The following is a 13,275-nucleotide window of genomic DNA, read 5'->3' as shown; positions in this document are numbered from 1 at the left end:
GTTCTCTCTTACCTGAACAGTTCTTGAACATTTCAGATCTCTTTTTTTCATAGACTCTTTTCAAGTCTGATTATATTGTCCTTGTCCTTCTCTATCCTCTTTTTTTTTTTTCTGGACCTATTTTTGTGATGGGATATCCAGAATCCAAGGTGAGGTTGTGCTTTCAATTTATACACTGGCATTTTGGTAGTCTTTTTCTCTTTTTCTCTCTTAACAGAGTCAAACAGCTTGTTTCGGTTTCTCTGATCCCCACTGTGCATTGAGCAGGTGCCTTCACTGAGCCATCCACAATGATGTGATGCATGTGTTGGGTGGCTACAGTTGATTTAGAGTCCATCAGCATGTCCCAATGGGATAAATTGCACCTTCCAATGTGTGTAACCTTACAGCCATCTGCGCTGAGGGTGATCTACCAGACTATTGATTGTTCAGCTGTTGGTGGTGGGGACCTGGCAGAGCTTATTTCTCCATAGTGGTGAATAATTTTTTTTGCATCTCATGGAATTTTTGTCACTGCACCATTTTCTCCTTTGTCAGATCACTAGCAAAGGGAAATTAAGGGAAATTAAACCTGGCTATAAGAATGAGTGTAATGGGGCACTCTGCTGTTTGCTTCTGACAGTGATGCAGGCCAACCCATTTCAGCCCATTCTGCCTCATGGGTGCTACCTGGACCTGTTTCCCTTTTCATCACATTTTCCAGTGTTTCCAGTGCTAGTTCAGCCTCGCTGGAAGTGACAGCATTACGGATGGTAACATAGACAGGGCTTCTGCAGTATCACTGTTTGAAAGAGCTCAGAGCAGGTTGAAATGAAGCTGTGGTAAAAACATAACAAAACTTGCAGCCTTGGCTTAACTAGAGAGTCCCTCACTGGTGCTATCTGTAGTGCTGAGCTTGGTGTTGCAGAGGGGGAATTCTGAGCTGGGAATGGGGTAAAATGAACATGTGATGTTCTTGCATCTTCTCCAGTAATTACTCAGTTTTATTTTCACTCTTTGTTATGGGATTTATTGAAAGCCACTTGAAAGTCTCATTAAATTATCTCCCTTTTCTCTTCTGTTGGCTATTGCATTACCATGCTCAGAGTATTTTGGTGGACTGGTGAAGAATTATTTTTTTCCTCTCAAAATCCCTGTTGGCTTTTTTTCCGTCATACCACATTTAGCTGGATGATTTTTAGTATTCTCTATAATTAGCGTCTCGACTAATTTATTTGATGCAGAATAAAAGCTTGCAGGACTGTAATTTCCTAGATTACTGTGGATTTTTCTTAAAAATGAAGCAATGTTTGTTCCTCTTTGGTCCTCTGGAAGCTGACAATTTTAATATGTGATCCCATTTTTATTATAATTATTAGCATCTTGGCTGCTTTTTGAAGTAATCTATACTTTTTATATGATTAAAGTTTCCAACATATTTTCTGGAGAATTTTTTCTTGAAATGCAGTCCTGGAGAGTGTATCTCCATTGTAAGTAGCAATGGACAGGCTTCTCCTCAGCATCTTGCCTTGTGCAGGGAATTGACTGCATCAGGAGAATCACAGAATAGTTTGGGTTGGAAGGGACCTTAAAGATCATCCAGTTCCAACTCCACTTCCACTAGACCAGGTTGCTCAAAGCCCCATCCAGCCTTTCCTTGAACACTTCTAGGGATGGGGCATCCACAGTTTCTCTGGGCAACCTGTGCTAGTGTCTCAGCACCCTCACATTAAAGAATTTCCTCCTAATATCTAATCTAAATCTCCCCTCTTTAAACTTGTACTAACACTATCACTATATGCCTTTGTAAAATGTCTCTCTCCAGATATCTTGTGGGCCCCCTTTAAGGTCTCCACAGAGCCTTCTCTTCTCCAGGCCAAACAAGCCCAGTTCTCTCAGCCACTCTTCACTGGGGAGGTTCTCCAGCCCTATGGTCATCTTTGTGTTCCCTCCTCTGGACTTCTCAAATAGGTCCACATCCTTCCTACGGTGGGGGCCCCAGAGCTGGACACAGTGCTGCAGGTGTGGTGTCATGAGAAGGTGCCTCCTTTCTCTTGCTAGGTCTCACGGGTGGACATCGCATGGTGTGGAGCTGTTACTGCTCACCTGTACAAGAATGCTCTCTGGTATGAAAGTGAGAGGAGGGGCAGCCCTTCTAGCCCTGAGCTCTGGGTGAAATCCAGCCTGACGTCCTTTCTGAGATGTCTGTGTTCACAATGTTCCTGGAGGCAGCACTCATCACCAGGAATTTCTGGTGACTTTTTTTGCTATGTCTTTGACTAATTGCATATCAGTTTTTTTTCTCTGCATTCCTAATCCTCATTTCATGTTTTGCCAGCTATGAATATGCCCTTCAGGGTTAGAATGACTTTACTGAGAGCTTTTTCATATGAGTACTGGCTTCTGCCACTTACCTTACTGTCTCTAGTGGCCTTTCTGAGCCCTTTTGTCACTAGGTATGTCACCAGGTACTCAAGTGTTCACCCTTATATTTTAACTTTGGTATTTATTTTCTTCTGAATTAATTCCTTTATTTTTAAAACCAGATTAGCATCTGCTAATCTGTGACACTTGCACAGCTGGTGCTCTGAAGAGCAATTCTTTACCAAGGTCTCTGTGAGTAAAGGCTTCTTCAGAAGCATCAAAATGACCTGAGAAGCCAGGTCTGCTTGTACACCAGGGGTAAATTAAAAAATGTCCCTTTGCAGGTCCATGATAGCTGAGTATGTGCTTTGTCCCAGAGATGCTTCCTCTCTATACCTAGCAGTTGTTACTTTCACTATGGCCCTCACGGAATGATTTTAGTCATCAGTGTTAATCCCAGTCTACTCAGGGTTTACGTAAACCATGAGTGGCCAATGGAGAATTTGTCCTGCTGACTTCAAGGGAAAGGAATGACACAGAAAGAGATGTCCATGTGGACTGAGGGGAGAACCATATACACACTCCAGACAGCATCTGTGATCTGAAGTGCTTCCTGAGGGAGTCTTATTCTTGGTAATTCTCAGTACATGAGATGCTTCCTTTTTCTACAGGGTACTCTTAGGCACGATGCAGACAAGCAGCTTCATGTCTAACTGACTGTTTTTCCCAGCTCTTTTCCCTGATAAGAAGAGTCTTCAGGTATTGCTTGTGAAGCAAAGAGCAACATTTTGTGAGATTTCTCAGAGAAAAGCTCTGGGCCATTCTGGAGGTTTCTGTTCACCCTGCAGTTTCTTCAAGGTAGGATAGAATCATGGGTCAACAGCACTGGACACAGTAGTGGGAATGTGGCACTTTTACTTTCTGTGACTAGGAGAAACAAGTGCTGCATCTGGACCGTGACCTATCTTGGAGAGATACAGGCAGTTAAATAGACAGCGTTATGAACATTTTTCTGCCAAAATTCCTAATCTGGTTGATAAGAAAAGAGATCTTGGAATCTGGATTCATCATTCTGCTTTATTCTCACTGTACTTCTGCCTCTAATATGGACTAGAATTTTGTAAACTGTAGGGCTACAGATAGACTTCCTTGTCCTGAGACAAGCTGTCTGGTCGTCTTCTGTCTCTCTAGCAGATGCAGTTGCTGGCATTCCCTGGTCCAGAAAGCCAGCCAGGGCAACTGTTTTAGGAGTTTTAGCTGAGCCACTTGTGAGAGCATTGTGGATGGTGCTGTGCATGGGGTATTTTTCTGTGTTATTCCTGAAGCCTTCTGTAAGGATGCTTTTGTCTCTCTTGGACAAGGCTGCTGTGTCCATGAGGCCAGCTGGGTCCTCTACAAGATTGATAAGTTTGGGAAGGCCAATATTTCCTCTCTCATTGTGGTAGAGGGGAGGCTATTTCCATCTCTTTCTCAGCAGTAACTGACATGAAGATACAACCTAAATCCAAGTGTGTCTACAGTCAGTTGCGTTTTCAGCTACCAGGGTTTTCCATCCTGTTTCTTCCATCTCCTTTGCAATCCTTGTGGTGCCGTAGGTGCATTGCAGCCAGCACCTCTACGCGGAGCTGGCTGCCCAGCTGCGTGCCCAGCACCATGCTACAGCCCCGGGGTTGCCACTGCTCTGCTGAGTCATGCCACAGCCTAGGGTCATTTGGTGGGCTCCTGCTGTGCCTGAGGGAGGTTGCAGGGCTCTGCTGGTACCTGCTCAGTGCCGGGGTTTTTGGAACACATCTGCAAGGAGCCTCACCACTGTGTCCTGCTGGTGGGTTCCTGATGCTGGTTGCTCAAGGCAGTGGGCTGTGTTTGCCCATTGCCTCGAGGAGGGTAGCTGGCCACTGCTTCCCTTCCCCTTCCCTGTCGCTGCTGGCAGGTGATTTCCTCCACAGCTGGGGAGCAGTGGGCAGACGGTGATTACTGGAGCTGCATAAAAGCTGTTTCCCTGTAATGGGCTGCACTCCCAGTGCTGTGACAAACTACCCAGCTGCTCTGGCTCCCTCCCTCCTACTGCCTTTCTCTTTCATCCCATTACTCCCTCCCTGGATTTCTTGCTCTCATTCTCTCTCACAGCTTCCTTTCCTTGTCCCCTTTTGGCCTGATTTTGTCATCACTGCACACAGGGGAGGAGAGCAGGGAAGCAACCAGGGCAGAGGCTTGCTTGTTGCAGCAGGAGATTTAAAGCTGGTGTGTAAAATGCAGCACAATAAGACAGGAGACTTCAGGCATGCTCATTGCCTATGTATTTTCTAGCACTTTTGAGCAGGCAGTATTCAGGGGGAAGCTGACTCACATCACACAGATTACACTTGCCCATGCATGCCCACCTAGGAAAGTGTATGTGTACATCAAGCTGTCAAGTCTGGCATGCTGAGTGTGAGACTTGCACATTACGCTTTCTCCTCACACTCCCTTAGGCCTGTGTTTTGTGCACTTGCAGCTCAGCATCCAGTCTGTCCCCTGATGTATCCCCAAATGTGAGACACTTGCCCTGTCCTATGACGTGACACAGCACTGCTTTGTATGGAGGGCAAAGATGGCCACTAAATATGTGTGTGTGTGTGTGGTGTTGATGCATGTTTTGGTGGAGCCCCTCACCGCAGGATCTTGAGCAGATAAGGTCTGCAGACACATGATTTGTCTTCAGTGACTTTCTGACACAGAGACCAGAGGAATTGGGAGTGTCTATGCAGATAGGTGTGAGGCATTAACAGGAGGTGGGTGCGGAGTTATTTTTTGTTATTGATTTGCTTAGATTTTATTAATGTATTAGGGCAAACTTATCTGGAGTTTATTAAAGAATATTGAGTATAGCTGTGTCCTTGGCAGGAAGCTTTTCTAGTGAGAGTAATAAAGGCAGAATAAATCATTGTCACTGAGGGATGTGGTGGCTGGTGAATTCTTGAGAGGCAGAATGAACCTCAGGAGTTGAAATCCAGACCAGGCAAATGGTTGGTGATGGATTTTGTCATTTGGTGGCTGCATTTTGGCCAATGTGAGCAAAGCTGGCAAGTCTTCTAACTCTTGGTTGCTAAAATAACTGTCACTGCAGGCTTTGTTGGCAGTGTAAGCACTAAGACCAAGACCTGGCTGAACTGGAGTGATGCAATTTTCCCTTGTGTGTGTCAGAGTGAGCTGAGGAGAATGGAGGACTGTCTACATACTGTCCTCCTCATTGCCAAATAGACAGCTGTAGTTTTGATTTTTAATGGATTTATCTTCCAAGCTTCTGGAAGTTTCTGGGATGTACCTGTACTTTTCACTTGAATTCACTGCATTCACACCAAGAGTCTAACATACATGGCTGTAGTCCTGACTTTTGTCCTGACAAATTGTGCATTGTAGCAGTGGATCACAGTGACAAACCAGTGCTGCCCTATGGCTAGGCATCATATTCTGTGCAAGGATGGACAGAGCCAAAACCTGATGTGTTGTCACTGATCATGGAGCCTGTACAAACAAGTGCTGAAGACCCTTATACTCTGGAGTGTCTTGTCCTTATCTGCTTCAGCCTTTCTAAATCCAGTCTGAGTCCTATTGCTTACCTGACACGTTAGACGATGGTGCCCAAAATCAAGAAAGGAAATCCCTGGTCTGTTTAAATACTGGACAAATACAAGGTACCTCTGTGGGTGTGTGCATGTTACAGACAGCAAAAGGGTTTGGCTGATGTTCTGGTCTCTCTGCAGGTGCATCTGCGCTCTGCTGAGCGCCTCCGGAAGCTGTGCTGTGTCAACCGAGGCACCTTCATCAAGGTGGGACAGCACCTAGGAGCACTTGACTACCTGCTGCCTGAGGAATACACCCGCACCCTCAAAGTGCTGCACAGCCAGGCCCCACAGAGCACCCGGCAGGAGATTGAGCAAGTTATCCGTGAGGATCTCGGCAAAGAGGTAGGGGCAGCCATAGCCTCTGTTGGCTTCTCAGACCTCAGCAAGCCCTAGGCAGCTAGAGGAAGGACTAAGCAGGTCCCTGATGGCTCTCAGTTGCAAGAGGTATCAAGGGGAGATACACCTTCTTGCCACTGGGAGAATGCCATGCAAATCTTCCATGTCCATTGATGGGCATTATTGTTAAGCCGAGGAAAAGAGAAGGTAACAGAAGATTAAGGGTATGAAAGCTGCCAGGTGGAAATGGCAAGACTCAGCAGAACAGCATACCCCAGAGGTTGTGCCAAGACTAACAGGTTTGCTGGATGTCAGGGTGGAGGGCCATTTGCAACACTGAGGGGTAGGAGCTGGAGGTGTTGAAGTTCAGGACAAAGATATATTAGCAGAGCTCTGTGAGGGATGACTCTTATCCCTTGGCTAAACTAATCCTAGATAGCACTGACAGCCCTTTACTTTCTTGAACCCCTAATTAACCCCCAAAGAAAATAATGGCATAAATCACTTTCAGTGCTTGCAGTCAGGTAGCACAGTAGCCTAGCAGTTTGTGTCACCATTAACCCTCAGCAGCTCACAGCACTGATATCAGAACTAGATGCTTGTGTTCATTAGATATAAGGCAAGTAACCACAGTATTTGGAGAGGATGTTCTGCTACTTTGCATCTTTGCCCCTTACAAGAAGATGGTCCCCTCACACTCCAGTCCAGATTGAGGGGGGGTATTTCGAGGATCACAACCAACATGATGAGATGGAGGCAAGGAGGCAACAGAGCAAAGGCAATGGTAGAGGAGGTGCATGTGTGTGGGAGGAAGACAGGAGGTTGAAGAAGGGAAGCAGCATGTACATCTGTTGTTGCTTATATAGAGAGGTATGTGGGGCTGTTTTGAGTTGTTCTGGGCTGTCTGTGTGGTAAGGAGAACTAGTATGGGGAACATGAGGCGTGTTTGCACCTAGTGGGTATACTATGAGCAGATTTGTGCAGGGTGGTTCTGCCTATGCATAGTTTAAGGGTCTAGGTATTGTCTAGTCAGGAATGGCAGTATTTCCCTGCAGTTTAATGGCAGAGTTAATATCAGCCTCTGACCTGTAAGATGTTCTCTCTCTCAGCACTGCATCCTTGTAGCATGGCTGGTACCAGCTGGTACTCAGGGGACAGATGGAGCAGGGCAGGTTGGCTGCTCCCTGCAGATCCCTGCTGCTCCATGGGCCTCCATCCTACAGTCTCCCCTCCACAAGAGCCACAGAAAGATACCCGAAGGTTAGCCCCCATAAAGTTACCACAGCAGTCATCTCTGGCTCAGTTTGTGTGGTGTCTTAGAGGCTGAGGCTGGTGCTCCAAGGTGGGCCCTTTTCTCACAAGTGCATGTTCAGCTGCCACTGATATGCCGTGGTGTCTTTCAGCTTTTTGGGAGCTCGATGAACCCTCTATGCCTCATTGATTCCCAGCGAGGTAGCTCAGATCCAGTCTCCCCAGCAGCCTTCCCTCTTAGCATTCACTTCACCCACATGGGCAGTGCTGGGCAATATTTAATTTTAAAGAGACAGAGAGAAGTAAAAAAATAAGGTAGAAATGGAAAGAAAGGAATAGAGAGATGCTAATGAGAGAGAGCAATGATAAAAGAGAGAAATTAAGAGAATGACATAGAAATAAAGGAGCTGGTGAAACTGGGCAATATTAAAAGCTGAGGTAAATGCCTATGTCCATTAGTTACCAAATCAAGGTATTTAAAAACAGAAAGGATTTGGGGAATGTGATGCACCAGCATTGTCTTTGCTGGAGCCCAGAGGATTTAATAGGCTTACTTCAGGAATAAATTTAATTCCAGTGTAACTACATCCTCAGTACATTTTAAATATAATATACTTAGCTGAAATATAGATGGCAGAAAGTCAAGGTGGAGTGTTAGGACAGAGGAGCCTGCAAACAAGGATCCTGACACCTTTCCCCTTGGGGCCAGGATCATACCTGGGAACTTGCAGTTGAATTCAAATAGAAGAGAAAATGAGAGAACCTAGGCTTAACCCCAGTGGTCTCAAATAGAAATAACAACTGGAAATACAGAGATACCTAGGGAGGAATGTGACAAGCTGACGGATTAGGCAAGAGCTTGCAAAAGGGTATGAAGATCAAAAAAAGCCATTTTTGTGTATAGAAGCATTGTATCTTCAACCAATTAGAAATTGTCTTCTGATGTGATCTGCTCCTGTCTTCTGATGTGATCTGCTCCTGACAATCTTATCAGAGGCTTGGACATTTGACAAATAGAGTGATTTTGTGGCAAAACTGGTGTAGATGTGGACTATGTCAGTGGGGCTGATCTTTCAGCAAAGACAGGGGGCTTGTGAGGTAGGTTTACAGCAGTTCAACATGGCCCTGTTGTCACCACACAGACTTATGTGACACCCTGCTGATGGAGGATCTGCTATCCTAAGCCAGCATTGTGACTGGAGACAGGGAGCCCTGTGGACTGAGTTAAGGGCAAATGGCATGTGTGCTGATCTGATAGAGAAAGAGAAGCATCATATATACTGATTAGTGAGTTGTCCTGTCAAACCCTGTTTTAAGTCTAGGGGGAATATGTGTACCTGTCGGGAACCATTGGGATAAAAATAATCAGTAGTGAGCAGATGCTGTCTTTCTAATCTATGCCATAGTGGTTTGGCTAAGTGATGGTGTGAGGTGATCATTGTCTTGAGTGTTGCATACGAGAAGTTGAAGTGGGGGAATTCTCAGGGCAACATAAGTAGTAGCCGTGGGAGAGGCTGGTCAAAGAAATCTTTACAATGACTCCTGGAACCGATCACCAGCAAGATCAGAGAGTCTTTTGGGGAGATGGTGGAGATACCACAGGTTGGGCTTTTTCTGCATATATTCCTTGGAACAGCTGTGAAAAGCTATGTGCATAAGAATGGCTGATGTGATATGAATGAGAGTCTCTCCTACCTCGTTTTCATCTTCCTTGCTTGAACGATGTTCTGAAAGTGAAAATGTGTCAAGTGTGGAAAATGAAAATGAAGCGGTGTGTTCTGTTGAGTTTGCTATGCCCCAGGAAGGCAAAACAGGCTCTACTGGGAGAACAGACTATGTGTGTGAATGTGTTGGTTCTAGGGCTTGCTTTGTTCAAAGATGGGAGAAAAGGCTGAGGAGAGCCCAAAGGTCAAGTCTTACCTCTGTTGAAGCCAAATTGTGTAAAGGGCTTAAATAGCTGGAAAGACAGTCATTTGGAAGGATGTCAGCCTAGCTCTGCTTTGTGGGAATGCAGGTAATGGGAAGTAGTTTCTAATTGCTTGATTAGCCAGCACCTCCAAGGAGACCATAGTTTTCATCCACAGTTAATTGTAGCTTTTACCTGTTGTTCAGGGACTATTTTGCCATTTGTAAGAAACCTCCTGCAGCCATACAGTAATGGAGCTTGCTGATTGAGCAAGGCAGGATATGTCAACAGTTTGTGATTTGTAAGCAAAGCACACGTGGTAGAGGAACCTCTTCTGCTGGGTTTGTAAAGCAAAATGCATTTTCACAGTGATGTTTGGAGAACCCAGCTTTAGGTTAAAGGACCTTGCTCTCCTTGGATTCCTGCTGTTGTATCTGGTATGGCACCAGTGCAGCACAGGAAGAAACAGATATTCCTTATCTGAGAAGTCATTGTCCCTGCAGCAAAACTGTGGCTAAGAAGGGTACTGCTCTTTGTTCCTCCAGTTGAAATTGCTCCCAAGATTCCCAGGGTGTTTTCTAGGTTGTACGCACAAATGTTATTCGTCCACTGCTGAAATGTACCAAGGCACAACTGGGAGCATGGTCACTGCAATGATGTGCAGCAATGCCACATGGCCATTTGACAGAGAGGGACAAAAATTGTATGCTCATGTGAACCTGCCATGGGAAAGATTTAAAATGAGGCCACACCAAGGTGCTAATCCCCCCACAGCAAGAGACTTCTCTGCCCTCAAACTGTTGGAGTATGAGAAAAGATAGAGGGAATGCAAGACACTCCTTTATTTACTCCTATTTCTGTACACATTCTTGGTACAGCATGGCAGCCTTTGCTGTGCCAGTGACTGGAAGAAAGATGGACTGATTCCCTTCCTTCTGGAACTGTTGATTACCATTACAAGCTTTGGTGAGACATATGCTTACTTCTGATTTTCAAAACTGTTGAAGCAGTGTTCAGCCCTGTGGGAGAGCAACTAGGCCTTCAATAGGCTGTCGGGTATTACACTCAATGTCCTACAGCATCTGAGTTGTTCCCAAGGGAATATGAGCCACTTTCTTTTTTTTTTTTCACATGTAAAACAACAAGGTGCTTGGTGACAGCCAACATGGCTTCACTAAGGGGAAATCCTGCCTGACCAATTTGGTGGCCTTCTGTGATGGCGCTATGGAACTGATGGACAGGGGTGGAGCAGTTGATGTCATCTACCTGGACTTGTGCAAAGTGTTCGACACTGGCCCACATGACATCCTTGTCTCTAAATTGGAGAGACATCAATTTGATAGGTGGACCACTCGGTGGATAAAGAACTGGCTGGATGGCTGCATGCACAGAGCTGTGGTAAACGGTTCATGTCCAGCTGGAGACCAGTAATGAGTGGTGTCCCTCAGGGATCAGTGTTGGGACCAGTCTTGTTTAACATCTTTGTTGGTGACATGGACAATGGAATTGAGTGCGCCCTCAGCAAGTTTGCCGATGACACCAAGCTGTGTGGTTTGGTTGATACGCTGGAGGGAAGGAATGCCATCCAGAGGGACCTTGACACACTTGTGAGGTGGGCTGATGCTAACCTTATGGAGTTTAACCATGCCAAGTGCAAGGTCCTACACCTGGGTCAGAGCAATCCCAGGCACAGCTACAGGTTGGGCAGAGAAAAGATTCAGAGCAGCCCTGCAGAGAAAGACTTGGGGGTGTTGAACGATGAGAAACTCAATATGAGCCAGCAGGACTGGAACTTGATGATCTTAAGGTCCTTTCCAAACCTAACTATTCTAGATTCTATGATTCTGTAGCTGGCTCCATATGTTGCCCTAGAGAAGATGCATTTACCCTGCTAGATCACAAGGTCTTCAGATCATGATGCTGCAGATCCTGATACAGCCCCAGAAAGCCTCTTCTCATGCTGGCACTGTTGTCTAACCAACCTGGGATGCCAGGACACTTGCCTGCTTTCTCTGGTGTTGCACAGCCTCGTGGCTGCATGTTCTTAAAAGTCCTGGTGTGTGGCACAGTCAGTGCAAACTCGTGGTTGCTTGGGGTTGTGGGACTGATGCTGAATGGCTGTATTGAACACCCATTAGCTTATGATTCTGATTCTGTCCTTAAGTACTTCACCCCAGCATCTTTGTGCTGGGGTGCTCTGTGGAAGCTGGCCCTTGCGCACATCACTAGCAAACAGGAGACCAGATTTGGGTCAGCAAAAGCCTATTCTGCATGCTATGGGTGTTATATATATCACAGGAAATCTTTTCATACCTACCCACCATTACCCACCAGAGTGAACGCTGGGCAGTGGTAGCCATTACTCTTGACAATATGAGGGGCAGAAAAGTGGGACAGGAGGATTTGGCCCATCATCCACCCCTCTGAGTCTCTCAGTAGGCCCTGACAAGCTTCCAAGCAGCTGTCAATGAAAACCACATTTGGATTAAAACTATAATGAGGAATAAAAAAACTTCACATTTTTTTCAATAACTCAGGATATAAAAAAGAGATTTTTATCAATTATGAAAAGGATTTGGGCCATAAAAAGGTAATTTAAAGAGTCTGAGATGGATGGCGAATAGCATTAATGTCACCCAGAACAAATAGGCCTGCATTACTCAACTGAAAGGCAGGAGGGGCTGCCTCTGCAGGTCCTGCTGCTGCTGCAGCCTCTGCTGTGCTCTCCCTGGCCTGTCTCTGATAAGAGGCCCCAGTCACCCTCAGATCTCAGTGTACACCAAGCTCTTATGTGCCCAGTAGCTGCTCAGAGCCACTGCTCCTTTGCTAAGGGCAGATAGGAAAACCAAACGGGGAGCTTCATATGGCTCAGGTAGCCCACCTTGCTCTGTTCCTTGTGTCGCTGCTTGCTCTGTTTGCAAGCTCCAGTGTCACTGAGCCTTAGTATCACACCAAGGACACTGTGGTTCTCCTCCTTTCGTGTTTTCTTTCTCTGCTCAGAGGTCCTCAGAGAGGAGCTGCCTGAGTTCTGCTCATGGCAGCCTCTTCTGTGTGCTCTAAGCCCCTCTGCCTAATACAGGGAAGGTTTTGTGGAGATATTAAAAGATAGTCTCCTTTGACTTCCTTCAGTCTAGTAAGGTTTACAATACAAGTGGGTTTTCTGTATGATTACAGAATCTGGTTATGATTCTATATGATTTAGAGGGAGTTCTGCAAGGAAGTGCAAGATTGGAGATCAGAAAATGCAACAGGAAATGGCCTGGGAAGGAGTGGCTCTGATCTGCATGCTTAGTGTCATTTTCTTCTTTAATTTAAAAAATATTTTAGATGCCTGGGGTTAGTGTATGACATACCTGCACGGAATTCATTGGCTGTAGTGTCTTGTGTGCAGATGGTAAGCTCTCCTCAGCATGGTTTTCTCAGAGTTTTGATGACACTTGAAGTGTTGCTCTGACACAAATAGATCTTGGCTGGCAGTGCACACCACAGCTGTGTTGGGCTGCGTTCTGTGTCCACGTCCTGTGGAGATGGTAGATGTGCTGCACAGCAGTGCTCTAGCCATCGGCAGAAACCACCTCTCAGCACATGGGTAACCCTTCCAGTTCCAGACAGTCACTGGAAATACTATCTGTAATTGGGATAATAGTCCTTATGTGGCCTTCTTGCATATGGAGACTTTCTTTTTTCCAAATGTGGTGTGTATCTCATTTGCTCAGCAATGTCTGCATTTATAGCACAGCAGGGGCAGGAGCACTGAGCTGCCATGTGGAGGGACTGGCTTCTCTTTCAAAGCCTGCTGCTGATACAGTCAGATATATTCTTACTTGATGCTCT

The 13,275-nt window shown here is 45.8% G+C and overlaps 1 protein-coding gene across 4 annotated transcripts in view; it reads left to right on the top strand.

The window, feature by feature from the left end:
- ADCK1 (aarF domain containing kinase 1) overlaps positions 1-13,275 on the top strand; it is a 96,141-nt gene that overhangs the window by 36,503 nt on the left and 46,363 nt on the right. For all 4 annotated transcript variants that reach the window (XM_031048729.2, XM_005148870.3, XM_031048728.2 and 1 more), the window contains one exon: positions 6,087-6,290. In XM_031048729.2, the coding sequence (XP_030904589.1) occupies positions 6,087-6,290 (204 nt within the window). The remainder of the gene's footprint in view (positions 1-6,086; positions 6,291-13,275) is intronic.

The sequence above is a fragment of the Melopsittacus undulatus genome, chromosome 4, assembly GCF_012275295.1.
Source record: "Melopsittacus undulatus isolate bMelUnd1 chromosome 4, bMelUnd1.mat.Z, whole genome shotgun sequence".
Classification (NCBI taxonomy): domain Eukaryota; kingdom Metazoa; phylum Chordata; class Aves; order Psittaciformes; family Psittaculidae; genus Melopsittacus; species Melopsittacus undulatus.
The sequence above is the reverse complement of the archived record's forward strand: the minus strand, read 5'-3'. Positions and strand labels throughout refer to the sequence as shown.